The sequence below is a fragment of the Microtus oregoni genome, unplaced genomic scaffold (assembly GCF_018167655.1).
Source record: "Microtus oregoni isolate MIOR12 unplaced genomic scaffold, Mior012 000095F_ref0000231, whole genome shotgun sequence".
Taxonomy (NCBI): domain Eukaryota; kingdom Metazoa; phylum Chordata; class Mammalia; order Rodentia; family Cricetidae; genus Microtus; species Microtus oregoni.
Genome location: NW_024544708.1, coordinates 1,792,650 through 1,811,976, shown reverse-complemented (window position 1 = coordinate 1,811,976; position 19,327 = coordinate 1,792,650). Strand labels below are relative to the sequence as shown.

The following is a 19,327-nucleotide window of genomic DNA, read 5'->3' as shown; positions in this document are numbered from 1 at the left end:
TCACTGATAGCCATAGCCTATGTGTGCTGGCTGGATCCATCTAAATGGCCATCACTGATAACCATATGTGTGCTGGCTGGATCCATCTCAGGCCATCACTGATAGCCAGAGCCTATGTGTGCTGGCTGGTTCTATTTCAATGGCCATTTTGTCTGGCTTGAGGATACGCTGTTGACAATGCAGAAGGTACTTTCTGAGGGCAATGTGGTTTGCTTACAGTTTGGTTTACAGTTGGTAAAGATGCCAGAAGACCACAGGTAGAATGTCTGTAACATGGCTTCAGGTACTTCCATGGCCTAAGGAATAGTACCGATTGCACAAATATTCTCCTTTTGTCATCCAAACAACATGACTTTCTTAGCCAGACCAGGCCAGGACTAACTGTCCAACGGGATGATAAACCCTTTGTCCAGTGACAACATAGTCACCTAGTACTCTGAGATTGGTTATGATGGTGGTGACGAGAACTCAAACCGTTCTAACTATTTCCTAGCAATAATCAAGACTTTTTTCCTTGTGAAAATGTATATACCATTTTAAAATGTGTAGTTCAGAGTAACTCACATAACCACACAACCATCGCCAATGTCTACCTTTGGAAAATCGCCATCACCCTAAACGGAAACTCTGTCCACATTAGACACAAAGCCTTTTCCTCTTCCTCACTCCTTGGCAATTCTTTGGAAGCCACTACTCTATATGCGTCTTGTGAGTGACACCTCGTAGCATTTAGCATTCAACAACTCGTGCTTTCCCAGCCTGGTCACTCATAGACGCCATAGCTACGGTGAGCTGTGCTTCCTTTCTAAGGCTGAACGCTGTTCCACCACATTGTTCATTTACCAGCGAGTGCTTGGGTGGTGGACAGCTTCGAGCTTCTGTGAGTGAGTCTGCTGTGACCATGGGTATGTAAATTAGCCTGTGAGACCCTTCAACTCTTGGGGACATAATCTAGAAATACCCCCTTTTATTATTAAGAACAGCGGGGTGCACTGCAGGGCCCCAGTACAGCACCCTAAGCACTGAATGCCCATCTCAGAAAAGGGATTTGAAAGAGAAACAAATTTAACAGACTACGCTGGTCAAGGCACAGAATTTAACTAGGTAAGAGACTTCTTGGCTAACAGCCTCAGCCAATGGAGTCCTCAAGCCACGGTGCTAAACATTTCAGAATCCAAAAATCTATTTTAATTTTTTTTTCTTCATTGGGCTTAGTTTGTCTCTTAATTTATGGCTCTTTCATCAGGGCTATTTCATTTACCTTAGCTTAATTTGATTTGTTGTTTGTTCAGAGCGCCTGTTGAATTGTTGAAAGTTCTTCACAAATTTTCCCCCAAATTAGCAGCACAACGTCTGAAAGAGACGTGATTACCAAGTGCCCTCGCCTGAACTAAAAAAGGCTGAAGCTAATGCGGTGGTCAGCGTGGTAATTAAAGATATTTTTGAGAATTCAAAATTGTATAAATCACAGGACACATGGTATTTTAAAAAACTATGAGCAACGTCCTCTATGTCTCACGTTCTGAATGGGGCCCGGAAAATCAATGAGCGGCCTTGCTCTGCACATAATCAGATCTATAATTCTGACCTTTGAAACAGTGAACTCCTTAATGGTTCTCATTCATCAAGCACTCTCCCCGCTCAGTGTTTTCTCCCTCTGCATCGTGAATTGTCCTTTTACTTCGATACTTATGACTTCAGTTTGGGCGCTGTTCTTTCAGCGATAGCTGACCATGAGAGAGAGGGGGGTGCTTGGGATATGAACTAGCTATTCATACTGTGTTCTTTTGGAACATGGTTGCCCACCCTAGGCTAACCTCGCTGGAGGAGTGTCTCTAACATCTCGGGCAACACGGTTTTATAAAGCAAAGGACACTGTAGGGTACTGATGGAACGGCATAGCCTGGTCTCCTAACTGGCCAGCTGAGGATTGATTGGCATCTCTGCCTACGCTGGGGCAGGGGGTAAGGGGGGCAGAGGGGTCAGTCAAGTTTCATGAATCATGCTGGGACTCTATAGAATTCCAGGCTAAAAAATAGACAACAAATTTGATCTCAGGGCAATGCTTAGGGATGAGGACTGGAATCGTTTGGGAATTCAACTGGACAGGTTTCTGGCGCCTAAGCACCTGCAAAACCACTAGGAGACCAGAGAATGAATTCGCTCCTAGACAAAATGTATTCAGTGAAGGCATGCGAGCAGTTGCCAGACAAGGAACTGAGGTGGAGTGGCCTGGCCTGGTAATAGGGGCCGCGTCTCGGTGGCACAGTGAGCAGTTAGAAGGAGTTGGGGCTGGCAGAGGGAGGATTGCAAAGCTGTGATAGCGGCACACTGGTTATGCCATGAGGGTTCCATGTATCTGTGTCAGCCCTCAAAGCAGTGATGGTGGCACACTGGCTAGGCCACGAGGGTGCCACGTATCTGTGTCAGCCCCCGAAGCAGTAAAGGACTCTGCAAATCACAAGGTCACAGGTGCAGATCGCAAGGTCACAGATATAGGATATTTTGCTACTAAGCATATCAGTAAATGTCTTCTTCCTTCCTAAACTTGCTTTTATTAACTTTTCTTTTGACTATAGGGTCAGTGAGTCAATGTTTGACACAAACGCATTATCAAACACTGTCTAAGGAACAGGAACCTATCAAAAAAGAAGTGGTAGGTGATGAGCAAGGCTGTCCAGAGGGCAAGAAGCCTCAATGAATCCCAGAGTGATTGCCTATATTTTCTCATTGTAAAAATGCTGCAGAGAAGATTTGAAAGCTATTATTTTAAGATCCATGCTGACAGTATAAAGACAAATTTCATTCTTACATTTGTTTATTCATTTGAAGTCTAAATTCATGTAACTTGTGAACAAAAAGCAAAGCAATTTGCTGTTTTAAAAGTGTGTTTCAAAGTTAAAAGTTACGAAGCTGTTCCCAGAGCCAAAGCAAGGGTGGGAGGAGGAAGGACATGAGACACAGGGTGCAGAGGTGAGAGGAACATCCAATGTCCTGTAGCAGGGGAGGAGACTCTAGTGGACGGTGGCTAGCGGAATGGAAAGAGAACTCTAAATGCTCCCGAGAGAAAGGACACAGATCTGAGGTGACAGCGATGTCAGCTACCCTGACCTGATCACTTGCACATTCTACACACGTAGTGAAACAGTGCACTGTGTCCTATAAACAGGAATCCTTACTGCATATCACTTAAAATATGTGTAAGACAAACAACAAATAAATAAATATATAGTTTAAATACCTATTACTGACTAGCCAATATACTTTTTGATTACACCATATATGAAATTAAGCATCTATCTATTCAACTGCTTCCATACCTTAAATTAAGAATGCAAAGAATTATAGTCAAGTTTTAAAAAGTCCTACCTTTCAAGAAGGGACTCTATCCATTAGAATATATATATTACAGGAAAGTTAACCAAGTGTGGTACCATGAAACTTATAGTCCCCATGTTTTCAGGCTATGTGTTACTGAAACAAGCATGGCACTTTTTACGTTTTTAAATGCCAAGGCAATTCAAAGGCTTGCGCTCTATGTTTGTCTGTGGTGCTCGTGATGGAAGCCAGAGTCCTGTACACACCAGCAAACACGCGACTCTGCAGGCTTGGGGTGAAGAAGCATTTCATTGCCTCTCATGAGGAGGATGCTGCACACTTATTCTAGGCGAAGCACTATGACAGAAGGGAGGGGCGCTGCCGAGCATGGCTACCAGAGATGGTCTCATAGCCTCATGTGGCCACCTCAGGGCACAGAGAACTCCAGCATCATCCCCAGTGTGGCCTTGAGGAGAGTGGATGGCCGTGTGGGAATACAGAGGACAGGACAGAGGAAAGCACACGTTCCAGGTGTCCTAACTGGAAGTGGGCACTCAGGCAGGTGCCGTGTCCAATGTCAGAGAACATAATTTATGTTGGGAACTCATGAGGCCCAGGAGAGAGAAAAATAGGCCATTTTTAGGAAGTATGACCTCAGGCATTTTTGTCATGTTTTTTTCTTGCTTTGTTTTCACAAATTAGAAGTATATTTAGAACTCAATAATGAGCCCATTTTCACTTGTTGCAATAAGACCTCTAGAAAGAGCTCCATGCTAGAGCCGGCAGAGCAGCGATTGCACAGCTGGGAGTGTAGGAGAATAACAGGGCCCCTAATGTCTTCTGGCAGGTCAGCAGGCAGTGGGTACAGTCTACTGGGTAGCACCATCTTTCGTCTTGCATTACTGACATTGTTGGAAAAACAAAGGGTTCTCCAGGAAAACAACGGGCCCTCCTCACCCTTTTAAAAATTCATACCATGAGCGAACGTAAATAGAAGATTCCATTTATAATACCATGGCTTTAAAAAGAAATTCAGATTTATGCTAGAATTTCTTGTCATAAGCATCATGGATCCACCTTTAAGTCAAACTGAAAACTGGCCTATTTTTTTTTTTTTTGGTGTATGCAGTTTTCTTCTACTTTGGATATTGTTCATGGCTATTTTTACTTATTAATACTAAAATAAAATGGGAAAGAAATGAGGTGGTTTTATGAAATTTGAGTTCTGGGACTCTCTGAGACCCACATTTCAACAATCATGATAAATAAAATGTTCTGTTTCCACAGCTTTGGCACGCTCTCCCATACTAATAGGAGGTGAGGCCATGTCAGCCCCAATAGTCACATGTTCTCACGACAATGCAGAGAGAGTGGGAGGACTGAAGAGCGAGTGGACTTGGACACAGCCGCCGTGAAGAACGGTCACAGTTTCTCTCAACATCCTCGGCTGGATGGGGTTTCAGAGGTAAGAGGCACAGAAATATGTTTTTACACGTAAGCTATGCTAATGGACCTATAAAAACAAGCTGGGCTGGCGAGTGCCCTGCCATATCACCAGGAATCAGGGGGACGATTGTTCCCGGAGGTGCCTGGCCTCGTCGTGGCATGAGGGCCCAGTACTAATACAGTTCAGAAGATTGGAACAACCTCCAGGGACTGTGCCAATGGGAGAAGGAGGACTGATGGCTGCCGTGGGCCTCACTGCAGACACTGTCCCCACCTGGCAGGCAGGCCACTGGGTCTGTTCTGGGAGGGTTTGATTCCTAAAGTACTGTGTGCAGTGCCGCAGCTGTGCCTCTGCAGAACCTTCTGCATCTTCCCAGAGCACAGCAGCAAGGTTGCCCCAGCCACTTCAGTGCTCATCTCTGCAGAGAGGGGCGTAGCATCACCCAGCCCACCCACCGACTATGCAGGGTCTTCACACAATGAATTCTACAGGGTAAAGAAGGGCTTTTTGTGTCTTCAGGAGACCTGGGAGACAGGAGGTAACCAACAGATTAGGCTAAACACACTCCTGTGCACTTCGATCCTGGGTCAAGCACACTGACTCACAAGCTGGAGTACAATAGTCTCTGTATCTGGTCTTTATTTAGACGAGTACACGCTAAATGTACGTGTTTCATATGCCATGGAGAGAAGGAACTGACGTACATACTTCTCTGTGCACTTCCATGCTATGTGATTTTTGAAACTGGGATCTGAATTAAGCATCACACTTAAGGTCACACTGGGGTACAGTCGGGGTGTAAATTGGCAGAGCAGGGGAACACGAGAGTCAACATCAGCTTGCCTCCAACCACACACATCACACGTCTCTTTGAAACAGGGTTTTCATCAAATTTTCTCTCTTATCTTTTTTTGTTTCATCATGTCTTCAGAAATACTTCCCATTTTTATGGAAAATTTCTTCTAGGTAGTACTAGTATTGCTTCGACACAATAGAACGGGCAATAAATGTTTAATAACCTGCTTCGTTTGTAAAATGCACCATAGACATCTGACAGGAGTATGCAGTTCAGTGTCAATATAGTTATGTGTATCACTAACAGGTGCTTCTGTAAAGAATAACTCCTGCTTGCTATCTTACATAATAATTCATGCCTCTTTAATTATTTTTCGACAGTCACCACTGCTGAGATTGCTATGTACCACGGTGGCTTAGACAGGAACGTAATTATAATTAATACAAATGTTCTCAAACTTATGTAAGATCTACAGCAATTTTAGAAACAACAGCAAATATAATTAATCACAGTAAAATCGACAGCGGCGGTACACTAAAGTCTGTCAAACTGTTATTGAGATAAATTATTCCTTATGGAAAATGTTGAAGACGCAGGTATTTTTATTTGCACAAATAACACTAAATCAGACGTGGGTAGAATATGGTAAAAAAAAAAAAAAACAACAAAAACCCAAACCCTCCTGTTTGCATTACTGTACATTATTCCTGAGAGTGTGCTGCGACCAAGCTCTGCATAGAGCTCTGGTTTCCTAGATGGTCACCTTACAGCCTTCTTCAGCATTTGCTGTCAGAGGATGCCGTTTAGGACAGGGACAGAAGACACTGAGTTGCCCACTGATAAAGAATCAACCTTATGATCTTACTAAGGTTGATGTTTTCAGCAAAGCTTTCATATCATTAGTCCAGGCAAAGCCTAACAGATTCGTGAGGGTCATAGGGCGTTGGAATGCACCCCCCTCATGGCCATGCCTGCCTTTGGTCCCTATCACCTATATGCTAAACTGTTCCATGAATTGATAGGCTTTGTGTTCTTCTGCAAATATTGTTTCACAGAACTATCTTTCCGGAAGGCAAAGTGATGTTCACTGAGTTAGTAACCAACAATGACTCCTTCCAGAAGGCTAAGACAGGTGCCCATGCCTAGCTCCAGGCCGACCAGCTTGGAGTGTTGACCATCCCCAGACAATGAGCTCATCCTCCTCAATGCACATTTCCAAAAGTGGCACTTCCAGAAATATTGATAAGTTATTTTCAACCTCCTACTTTCTCTTATGCTGTGGCTATGAATGTACCTTCCCAAATAGGAATGCAAGTAGGCAGGTGTGGCGGTTTGAAAGAAAATGGCCCCTGAAGGGAGTGGCAGTATTAGGTGTGGCCTTGTTGGAGGAAGTGGGTCACTGGGGAGGCGGGCTTTGAGGTCTCATATATGCTCAAGTCATGCCAGGTGAGTCAGTTTACTTCCTGTTGCCTCTGGATCAAGATATAGAATCTTAGCTCCCTCTCTAACAACATGTTTGTCTGCACACCACCATACTCCTAGCTGCCTTGCTCCCCAATATGATGATATAAGATTAAACATCTGAAACTGTAAGCCACCACCTCCATTAAATGTTGTCCTTTGTAAGAGTTGCTGTGGTCATGGTGTCTCTTCACAGCATTAGAAACCCCAGCTAAGACAGGAGGTAAGTAGATGACAGACAGACAGACAGACAGACACATGATGGGGAGATGGATGATAGGTAGATAAATAAATATGTAGATAGTAATAAATAAAGAAAAGAAGGAAGCCGGGGTAGTAGCATAAAAGAAAGCTCTACTAAGTTTGATAACACTAATTTCGACCTAGAAAAAAAAAATAGCCAGTCTGTGTAGAAATCCACCCCCGAGGCCATCCTTTTCCTTCTCTCTCTTTCATTCTCTTTCCCCACCCCCTGTGGCTTCTCCTCATTTACTGAAGGTCTTTTGTGGGACGGTGAGAAATGTGGCTGAAAGATCAACTGCTCAGCGACCAACATCACAGGGCTTAAAGTGACTGAACAAAGAGATATTTGGAAGACCTGCCGGGTAGCATAAATAATGGAATGCCCTTGTTACGCACCAGCGACACCCTAGCAGCCGATGCATGATTCATGCAATGCTTTAATTCTTCTATCTAGAAACGGTGCTCGGAAAATTTAAACTTGAATTTTGGTGAAAAACCCTGAACAATTCCACGTTTTAAGGATTTCTATCACATGTTGTAGCACAAGCCTAAATTTTAAAGGGTTACATTTATAGGCAGAGTGTGTTGGCTCATTTGTCTTACGGAGAACACAGTCTCTGTTTCAGAGAAGGCAAATCCGGTAGCGCATGCTGCGCACACAGCCCTGTTAAGATTACTGTGTAGTAAATAATCATGTAAAATCTGACATGACTTATGGATCTTTAGTGTAAAGTTGTATCAAGGCCATATGTTACCAGAGGCAATCTCCTCAAATGCATAATTTATAGCATCAACCCTGTGACTACCTGAGAGACCTAGGTAGAAAAATGAGCAAATCCAACAGAGAAAGACCCGTGGAGGATTAGTTAGCATTTAGCTGAGGTCACGAGGGCAACTGGATTACCCCATTTCAGGCTGCTCCTTACAGAGAGCATGCTGGGTGACACAAAGATCCAATACAGTCTAAGAATTTCAGATAAGTCTCGGGAATCTTCAGTTTGAATATTTATGCATGAAGAACCTATTGTTGCTTGAGATTTTCCTTGGTAAATGTTAAAAACAATACAAAAATCACTGATATCCCCAAACACGGATCTATGTAAATATGAGGATCAAACAAAGATCATCCAGAAAATGAGTGATGAAGAAGAAAAGAGATATAAAAAACAAATAAAATAAAAAAACAGTACGAAATGTGGAAGAGAGTGAAATAAATATACAAAGACAAACAATGGTAGGAACGGTAGCGCATGTCTGCAATTCCAGCACCCAAGACGTGGATACAAGATCTTGAGTTCAAGGCCAGCTAGAGCTATAGACTGAAACCCTGCTTCACAAAAGAAATCACATACATGCGAGTGCGCACGCATGTACACACACACACACGCACAGAGAGAGAGAGAGAGAGAGAGAGAGAGAGAGAGAGAGAGGGAACTAAAAATGAAGAGAAAAACGAGTTAGGAAAAGGAAGGGTCAGACAACACATGACAAGGGACAAAGGACACATGGAAAAAGCAAGAAGACAAAGTTGGCCGGGTTCATGTGTTTGGGTATGAACCCACTTACTTACTGCTCAAACACAAGGCTTAGCTTCACTTTGGATGTTCCTTGAACCCTACAAGCTCACATTGAAGAGCTTCAGAGCTGGGGTTATTATTTCTAGTCCACAAGGCATAGGGGTGCACAAGGGATGTACACCCTGGGAGTACACCATGTAAGGGGATCCTAACTCCACACATCCGTCCAGAGTCGAAATCTGCCTTCTGCTCTCAAGTGTCTTCTAGTCCTCTGCTCCACAATCTGTGCATGGCGTCATCACCACTACCATGCTGCATGAAGAACTAGGCTTCTTCTAGACTTCCTTCTCCCTTCAGCTAACTCCTGGCCATCCACCTCCTGTTACCCCCTCAACCGGTCTCCTTACAAGAGGTTTATTTATTGCTACACTCACATCTGCACATAACACTTAGCTGATACCATCTTCAGCTAGACTTCATGATGGAGTCCAGCCTCACCCATGGCTGCATAACCTTCATGATCTGCCTCTGACAGGCTCGCCTGCTTCCCCTCCGCCATCCATGACCACATCCCATTTCATGGCTACAACTGCTTTTAACTACAGAGTGAAGAAGCAAGCCTCATGTACTTCCTCTGTTTGGGCACATTATCCTACTCCTTCTAACCATCTGTATTTTTGTCATTTTAAATTATAAATTTAAGACTTTAGTAGTAAGCCAGGTTTTTAAAAACTTGCTCACCCAAAAGCCGACACTGAATGTTTTCCAACCAGAGAAGGAAAGAATCACCGCAGCCAGATTTCCTCATCTCTCCCGCCAATGAATGATCCCTTGGCCACACAGAACCATATCGTAACACTAAGCATGCTCATAACTTAGTCCTGTTTTTTTTTTGTTTTTTTTCCCCCTTTGGGGCTGATTTTCTCATGGGGTACTGTACTGATTAACTGCTCTAGCATGTTGCCAACACAGGACGCTGGCTCAAGAAATTCTTCCCCATAGTTTTCATCATAATGGGAAGGAAGTCTTTCTCCTCGCATGCTTTGGAGCGTCAAGTACAGAGCTGTCTGTCGTCAGGACCAAACACTTGTCAGGGGATACAACAATTTTGCATAGCTTTTATATTATCCCACAGGAAGAAATAAAGTTCTTGTATTTCTTGTGACATGATATACTTTTCATAGTCACAAACCCCCCAAGCATTTACTCTAAATTTCTGTCCCCTAACTGCAAATGCTCCATGATTCAACATGTTCACAATTGCGGTCACACAGTGACAGTAGGCCACCACTGCCTCCCCAGTAACTGGATCTCTTCATACACACAAAGTGATCCTGCAACACAGGAGGGGCAGCTCCACTTTGGGCAACCAGCTAACAAGCTCACCTCTTCTTCATGACCAGCACAACTCCGAGAAATATGATAACGAATAGCAAGATGCCCGCAATCACTCCAGCAATTTTAACTGTGTGGTCTGTTTGTTTCTCAGGTTCAGGGACTGGCTTTGGAGTAACGGCTCCTGGGGATGAAAAGGAGAGCAAGTGGGTAAGACAGAATAAAGATGTTACATTTAAATACCCCCCCCCCCCCTTGCATTTAACAGAATAATGCGACTTATCAGAGCCAGCAGACAGACGGGCTTTGATTTCTTTCTTTTTTTTCCCTTTTTTAAAGCAGCTTTCCGAGGTGCTGAAAGCATTGTAATTGTTCTCCTTGCTCAACACTTCACTCCATCACCGCACACCCACATCTGACCCTTTTCTAAGAGACTTCTCAAACGCACTTTTAAATATTTTTATTATCTCTTTTAGTTCCCGTTCTTCCTTCCACTTAAAAACTTGCTAACGGCACAATAGCTATCCCTAAGCCTTTATCCAAATTTGATTCACAGAAACATTTTCCTCAATTATTTTTCATAAATGAAGCCATAATTCCGTCACATATTAGCCCAAACACCTGGAAGAGCAAGATAAGCTCATTTGCTATGCTTTTTTTTTTTTTTACCAGCAATTGTTTTTTTCTATTTTTTATTTTAACACAATAGAGACCCCCCACACCTTTGGAAATTTGAATCTAGGTCACATCTGGAAAGCAAAGGGATCCTTCTAAGCAATTTATTCACCAAGTGGGCAGCAGCTGGTGATCATGCCACCGGCACCCACGGTTCATATCTGTTTAAATGAGATAACCAGGGCCTCCGAGTGGCGGCTCTGTCTTAGTTCGCTTGCGTGCCTGCTTCCAAGACACGGTCTGTCCTGCTGACGGTCTAATGTGATGGAATCTCAAATCTATGTCTGATGAAATATCCATTTCCTCTGCTAAATGAGTTCAAGATGAAGACTATTAGGAGTGCAATGTCCAATTCATTCCACAGCGTCTGCTTTTCCAGAGAGGTTACTCCTTGCCTCATTAGCAAATGGTGGCCTGGTGTTTGGATCACCACCCTGTCCTTCCCAAATAGAGCAGTTTTATGTGCAAACTTCTCTTCCTAAGATCTTTCTTCATCTTTGTTGCTCAAAATGTACTTAGGAGCGAGAGTTTGTGCCTGTCTTTCTCCCTTTCCACCAATGCATGTGTTCTGCTGTGCTTGGAAACCTGCACTGGTCCCGTGTCTGTGCCAGCCTGCACCACAGACCAGGCATCATCGTGGGGAACAGGCGAGCTGAGTGATAGCTGCCCAGGTTTCCTTAATCCTTTGGAAGCATACGGACCCTGCTTCTTTCCAACTAAACTCATATTACATTTTTCCTTTGAGAGAACATGGCTGTAACCTGGCCTGACGAAGCTGGGTGCAGATTAGAGGAGGGACAAGAGATCGAAGGCCCCAGGACATCCTCAGATGCTTTCTTCCTACAAGGGAGTGTGACTGTCCCCAGAGATCCTGTCTACTGCCTCTTACTGCCAGCTTCAGTTACTGGATTTTAATAAAAAGGAACATTCTAGCCAAGGGCCTTCTTTCATCCTTGACAAAGATGTACACTAAGTTAAAGACATCAGGAGGAACTTCTGGTGACGAATTATTATTATTGTTATTATTATTACTTCTGACAATGTCAAGAGGACAGAAAATCCTGCTTTTTTTTCTTGGATGGGTATCCCTCAAACCTGCTGTCTAGTTAAATGTTAAAAGTATTAATGATAATTATTTTATAATAATTACATCTGAAGAACACTTACTGCCATAGACTGGAGTGGGGGATGGGGGACACAGCACCAGGTGTGATGCAAAGGAAACTGACATTAAATACATTGTTTTGAAAAAAAAGTCTATGGGAAAATGCATATGTGATAGAGGAAGAAAACTTTATAAATGCAAAAAGTAACATGCAAATTCAGAAATGGAGGTCCGATCAGTTCTATTTTCATATCCTCTCCAACTTTAAGTGTGTAATTTGCAAGATAATCTTTTGCTTTTCTTTCAAATGCTGGCATATTGGCAGCCACTTTTATTTATCTTGCTAGCTAGAGGTTACTAGTTCTCCAAATGTATTTTCACTATAGCAAAACAATTTTGAGGTTCTTTTTTTTTTGGTAGATAGTAAATATACCAATTGAGAAAGAAAGAATTTAGGAAAAAAATGTTTCCGTTTAAAAAATTCTCACATAAAAAAAGAAGATGATCTGACTTACACATTGTACGTTCTAAGAAAAGACAGGCCACTAATAGTGATGTCTTGTTTCTGCCATCGAAGTAACTAGGTGTTTTTCCTGGAGTGTTTTACCTAGGCTGTGATACAGCTTTAAATGGGTGTTCTTTTTCCAGGGCAAAGACTGCTAGTCGCCCAGGCTTTGTCCTTTTAGGGAAGCATGAAAGGACATTGCCACACAGCCAGCAGAAGGTCAAGATCACCCATCCTTAGGACTCATTTCGAACTCACTTCTCTTTGCAGGTCAAGGAAAGGAAACCCTTTGAGCCCCGAGAGACACCGCAGCAGTGTGACCATGGGAGCCATCGTGTGAGGCAGAACGGTGGCTCCTGAGGAGGTGGAGGTCTGCCTGGGGCCACCCACCTGGCCAACTCAGATGTTTGCTTTTGGGCTACTAGGAGAAGCAGAAAAACTTAAACACCAAGTCAAGATTAGGCTGGCACTAGCTTCCAACAGTTCAATGAGAAGGTGCCCACGAAGCTGACCTGTCTCTCAGCACAGACAGGCCCTGCCTTCATTGCATGGTACTAGGCCCCTGTGCCCTTCCAGAAGTGGGTATCTGTGTGGGTTCCCCCTAGAATGGATGATCTTCTCCCCTCTCTCATTTCTTAGGAAACATAGGGTTAGGTCAATCGCATTTGGTAGTTCCCATTTCTTTCTTTCCCTATGTGGTAGTTTAAATAAGAATGTCCCCCATATGTTTATCTTCTATTTGAATGCTTCCTCACCAGGGAGTAGAACTCATTGATAGGATTAGAAGGATTAGGAGGGGTGGCCTTGTTGGAAGAGGTGTGTGACTGAGGGTGGGCTCTGAGGTTTCAAAAGCCCATGCCAGGCCCAGTCTCTCTCTTCCTTGCCCTATGGCTCCAGTACTTGCTTACACGTCCCCATGCCCCAAGCCATGATGACAATGGACTAAACCTCTGAAACTGTAAGTAAGTGCTCTCTTTTACAAGGGTTGCCTTGGTCATGGTGTCTATTCACAGCAATAGAACAGTGACTAAGACATCCTACATCTCTGAGTGTGATGGCATTGGCTGTTTTTATCAGTGGAAAAAGAAGGGTGCCCTTAAACGCCATCATTGAAGGCCTCTGATACAGTGTCTAGTGGGAAGAGAAACCCGGAAGGCAGGAAGGACTGTCCAGTGCAGCACCTGACTAGCTTCAAATTGGCAGAAAGCAAGAGTTTGGCCTGGTGCTCACTCTTAAATTAAATAACAGCAGCAAGCCAGACCAAGAACATGTTGTGCTCAGTCACCGGCTTTAGGTCTGGACCCAATTTTTGACGACTGAACCACTGCACAGATCTTCCCAGAAGGCCATGAAGGAGAATGCTGATGACCTGAACTCCTGATCGCCCTGTCCATAGCACTCGGAATGGCTTCCCTGTGCTAGGCTGGGAGATAGCCTGGTCTAATGACAATCTTTACTGCTATGGTGACTGGAAACACGGAAGAAAATATCATTAGTATTCTTCATTTATTTAGCAAGTGGTTTCCTGACACCTTCCTACATTTCTTGCTGTATATGAGAAAGACGGCAGTGAGCATATGGGCAAGAAAAAAATAAAACTCAGAATTTATATTCTGGTGTGCAAACATAGAGACGTAGTTGAACAGAGAATGTGGGTCACACGTTTCTTGGTGCTTGGCCTGGTGATGAAGATGGTGATGACCAAGAAGAGATTGTGAAGACAATAGCTTTGGAGAGACCTGCAGGAGGAGTGAGAGCGAGGCGCATCCTTACCCTCCTGACCTCTCCAGGGAAGAAACACTTCAGGTGAGACTAGATCACTGGGCAGGGATGGAGTGTCGTGAACCGGGAAATGGCACATGGCACTGGTGTGTGGGGGTCACTGCTATACATAGTAGGAAGAATTCTGCTTCAGTGGGGATGCGCCCGCAGGATTGGGAGTGGAGACGATACCAATCTGGTTTGTATTGACCAGCACTGTCCTGGATACATAGAAGGCTGTAAGATGTCCATGGTGGGAACATCATGACATCATAGACATATGGAAACAGACATCAGAGTGAGGGCATCACAACAGCCCAAACTGATTCTACAATAGCAGTCACAGAGATGGTGATGCTTTGTTCAACTGCATATATGTTCATGGCAATGAACTTTAGTAGGTCAGGACAACCAGCACCCAGGTCTCTAGAAATCATTACAGAAGGCCGGAAGGTGTCACTGACTGAAATTGACAGTGTGGGTGGATCGACTCAGACAGGGAAAACAGGAGCTTAGTTTTGGACTACTCGGGATCCCATAATGACATCCACAAGAGAGAGGCCAACCAGGCGGCTGGGACAGGTGAGATCTCTGGGTATGAGATATCAACTTAGGGAATGCCATAAAAATGACAGTGTGGAAAGCCAGACGTCTACACAGGGGCTCTGAGAAGATGAAGACTGAGAGGTGAGCCAGCCAGGGGAGTGTGGGGAGGAGCCAGGCAGGGGAGTGTGGGGAGGAGCCAGGCAGGGGAGTGTGGGGAGGAGCCAGGCAGGGGAGTGTGGGGAGGAGCCAGGCAGGGGAGTGTGGGGAGGAGCCAGGCAGGGGAGGGTGGGGAGGAGCCAGGCAGGGGAGTGTGGGGAGGAGCCAGGCAGGGGAGGGTGGGGAGGAGCCAGGCAGGGGAGGGTGGGGAGGAGCCAGGCAGGGGAGTGTGGGGAGGAGTTAGGCAGGAGAGTGTGGGGAGGAGCCAGGCAGGGGAGGGTGGGGAGAGGCCAGGCAGGAGAGTGTGGGGAGGAGCCAACAAGGAGGTCATCAAAGTGAGCAAAGGTAAAAAGAGAATGTCTCTGCAGGAGGAGGAGGAGTGAAGGGCAAAGTGCAAGGAAGAGTCGGAGTTATTTCCTAAGGTGGCAGAGGATGCCATACCCAGATGTCCCACATCACCTACATACAACAGCCATAGGGCAGCAGAATGCACAGCAAGCTTCTCTGTGCGACACAAGGCTCAAGCCAATGCCTCTCTACTAAGTCCCTCTTCTGCACCAGGTATAGAGAAGGCAGGTCACTGAGTCCTCATGTCCTCATGCCAGAGACATGGTCATTGTCAACAACACAGGAAGCCACACTAAATGCCCAAGAGCTCCAGGACCTACTTGGTGCAGTATGGGGAAGAGAGTGGGAAAGACTCCCCACCAGAGGCAGTCATGAATGGCCCCATAGATGTCCACACACAGGTAGAGAGCACAGACCAGGGTGTCAGGTAGAGAACGCTTTATGAGTCCATAATTGCTTTGTTTTTGGAGCCTGAGTCAGTGCTGGGAATAGTCTAGGAGGGACCTTGGAGAGAGGCTTTGTGCTGTGACAGGCATTGCCCGCAGGTAGAACATTGTGAACTAGATAAAATAGACAACAAACCAGAGAGAATAATAGAATTAGCCTTGAGAATAACCAGGCAGGAACTCACAGGCTCCTTGAAGAATGGAAAGGAAGGAGACTAGCAAGCAGAAGGAAGGCTACCATTACAGCAGACAGGGACTTGCAACGTCATAGTCAAAGCAGGGCAGGAACTGGAGGGATACACCTGGCTGCCAACAGAGGGTGCTCGAATCTCCTTGCTTGGGGCTTCCTTTGGTGAAAGGGTTTGCTGTCACTTTTCTAAGAGTGCTTGGGTTCAGCGTCTGAACTTAACCCAAGCAACACTCAGGGCCGCCACAGCATGCGCATGTGTATTCAGTGGCAAACCGACACCATAAGCTCCCCTCTTGGTTTTAGGTCCCTGGGGGCAGGGAAGAAAGAGGAGCAATAGGAATACAAGGGACATGGACGTTGTGGGGCTTCTTTTATTCTTTCTCTGAGGCACAAACAGTCTTTACTGGGCTCACAGGAGTTCACTGGTCTTGAGGACCTCTATGAACTTGCTTAGTTTCTTTTCCACATTCTTTTCTGCCTGTTTCCATGGCCTCAAGAGCTGGGACTATTACTTCTTGAAGGCCTTAGGATCCCAGGCTGGCCTTGGGCTCCTTTTGTAGTCCAGTATGACCCTGAACTTTGGGTTCTCTTGCCTCCACTTCCCAAGTGCTGTGACCACAGGCACACACACTGCACAGGGACTGTGTAGTGCCGGGGATCACACCCAGGGCCTTGTGTGCTATCAAAGTACCCTGCCCTTCTCTGGCCTATGAAAACACACCCCCTCCAGATGTCTGGAAGACCAATGGCTAAAACAGAAGTCTACATTTTAACTGAGCTGGTTTCAGCCACTTCATGCTACCATTTTTACGACTACATGGAAGTTATAATCTAATTTTTGTCTTTTTTTTTTCCCCTTTTGAGCCTTTGTCCAGGTTTTTCTGTTTGCTTCTTTTAAAAGAGGACCATCCAGGCTTTAAAGATCATTGTGAGACAAATCATTCATGTCTTCTTGCCCAGAGTATTACAGTTCTTTGCAGTCTTATTTACTCGATTTTTACTTGTACCTTAATATTATACGTAATGACAAAACAACCCAAAGATTTTTCATCTAAATTACATAGTATTGTCTTTCTTCCTAGGAACAGTCAATTATAGCTCGGAGAATAACCTGTGCTCGCGCTCAGTATAACCTGATTATGCTTTTGAATTTATAGCTTTCCCTCTGCCCCATTCCACTGTAGGGCAAACAGAGCGTGCACGGCTTCCAAGTAATGATCGCATCTGCAGTTTTTCATGCATAACTAAGATACTCTGTTGTTTGAAAGGTACATCTTCCCCTCGGATTAATCAACTCTCTCTCTCTCTTGTTTCGGTTCTCATTTCATGGCAGCTATTGCTCCTACTTATTGATGTGGCTGACACCCCGTGGATAGGACAATTTATCAAAGACTATGCACTCACTCTCCGGACTCTCAAAGTTCTGAGAGAATTATTAAGCCTGCTACTAGTCCGATGAAATACTTTCTTTTTCCCATTTAAATTTCTTGAATCATGGTCAAGTCATAAAATGAGGAATCAACTTGTCAATACGGAGTCATCAACCACGGGCGTCTTTCATAGAAAGTACATGATCGATAAAAGGGATATAAGTGGCTGCTTCAGGCTTGCTGGAGGATGAGTTGGTTAAGAGTTGGGGGGAGGTACCAAGACGCTGAAGCTAAATACTGAAGGAATTAGAATCACTATCTGTTGTCAGTCACATTTTCTGTCATTGCTTATGCTTTTCGGTCAAGGTCTAACTTATGGCTAGCACTTAAAAATGATTTCTGGGGCAGAAAGAACACAAATGCTTCCTTTGTAAAGTATTATTTACAAGCCCCCATTCTGAGTCTTTTCCGCTCCTGAAATTTATTTACTTTACTATCAAAAAATGAATATATTTAGGGCCGGTGAGATGTCTCAGTGGGTAAAGGCACTTGCCAGCCCGCCTGATGACCGGATTTTGATCCCTGGCACCACACGGTAGAAGGAGAGAACTAAGTCCTGGACTTGTTCTCTGATCTCCAAACATACACCATAGCACATGCCTGCCAATACGACACACATCACACACAGACACACACATAAACACACACACACCACACCACACACCAATCCCATACAAACACTAATTTTTTAAGTGAGCACATTCAGTAAATTAAATAAGCTTGCTAGAATTATCAATGCTCCAAGGGCTTCAAAACATGCAAAGAATTTTGGAAACTGCATGCCGGGATGGGAAGTGTCTTATACATGCTCCAAGAGCTACATACACATGGCCCTTGGAAGTGTAATAAGCACAGAGAAGTGCAGGATTGTGCTCATGCTATAGACGCACTCTACCACTGAGCTCCACCTCACATCCTGAAAAACACTTCTGAATGTGCAGGCATAAAAGGAAGTCTCACAGGGGACTCCTAAGAGATGATTTTTGTGCGCTGTGTCTAGAATGCAACAGGTACTCCAAGTCAGAGCACATAAATGGACAGTGGTCACCCAGAGAGAACATTCATTCCGCCCTCAGCCCACAGAGGTGGGACCACCACAAAAGAGACTTACTCTGGCCCAGGCTGAAGAAGAGGCCCCTGACACACAGACAAGCCTGCTGACTCCTAGAATGACCAATGGCGGCACATCCTTTCTTCATTGCTGCTTCATTGCTACACCTGGCCCCAGCATCACCTCCAGTGCTGACCTTTGAACTCTATACCCCTCATCTAATTGTTTTACAATGTGCTGCAGCCATACCTTGTCCTAAATAATAATTCCAATGGAATCACTCTTTATGAGAATTAAAACCGCAAAAGTGAGAACATCCCAGAGGTCTTAAGACAGCGTGCAAGAGAGGATACTGTCTGACGCTGGGCTCCGAGGGACAGCCAGAGGAGGAGAGGTGAGGGTCCTTATCAGGAAAATCACTACCAAACTTTAGTCAATGATACCATGAGCTGAACAGAAAGAAAGTGTGCAGACAAATGCTGGGTCTGGCAGAGTTGCGTCCCCCACAGCAGCAGAGTGTGTGTCTGTCAGTGACCCTCAAGCTACCCGGGTCTACACAGAGGGACGAGAAATGAGCTGCTGTCAAGAATAAAGTGTTACGAACGCAATACTTGTAACGATGAAGCCGACACAGGCCATTTTTCATGCTTCTGTAGGAAATTTGTTTTAGAAATCTAAAGTTTAAGCCAGCAATCATTTGGCATTGTAATCACAGTGGCCTGGGGTCCTCTCAAGGGAAAAATGTGGGGAGACATCGGATAAGATAATGGTAGTATGATTCGAACTATTAGTAGTAATTTCATTTAAGAAAATAGTTACTGCCTCTCACCCTGCCATGACAGCTTTTTATTTCCAGGGTTCCCCATCACTTAGAAGAAGCAGGTGAAACATAACCATTATCTTTATTAAGTCCCAAACTAACTTAAAGGCACGGGTGGCTGACTCTGGCACGTCTTAAACTATGAAGCCTTTGAGGATGTGTGCACAGCAATATCTG

General features: G+C 44.6%; 1 protein-coding gene across 9 annotated transcripts in view; it reads right to left on the bottom strand.

Moving 5' to 3' along the window:
* Positions 1-19,327, bottom strand: part of LOC121442760 (receptor-type tyrosine-protein phosphatase mu) — a 695,160-nt gene that overhangs the window by 208,190 nt on the left and 467,643 nt on the right. For all 9 annotated transcript variants that reach the window (XM_041644372.1, XM_041644376.1, XM_041644373.1 and 6 more), the window contains one exon: positions 10,169-10,301. In XM_041644372.1, coding sequence (XP_041500306.1) covers positions 10,169-10,301 — 133 coding nt within the window. The remainder of the gene's footprint in view (positions 1-10,168; positions 10,302-19,327) is intronic.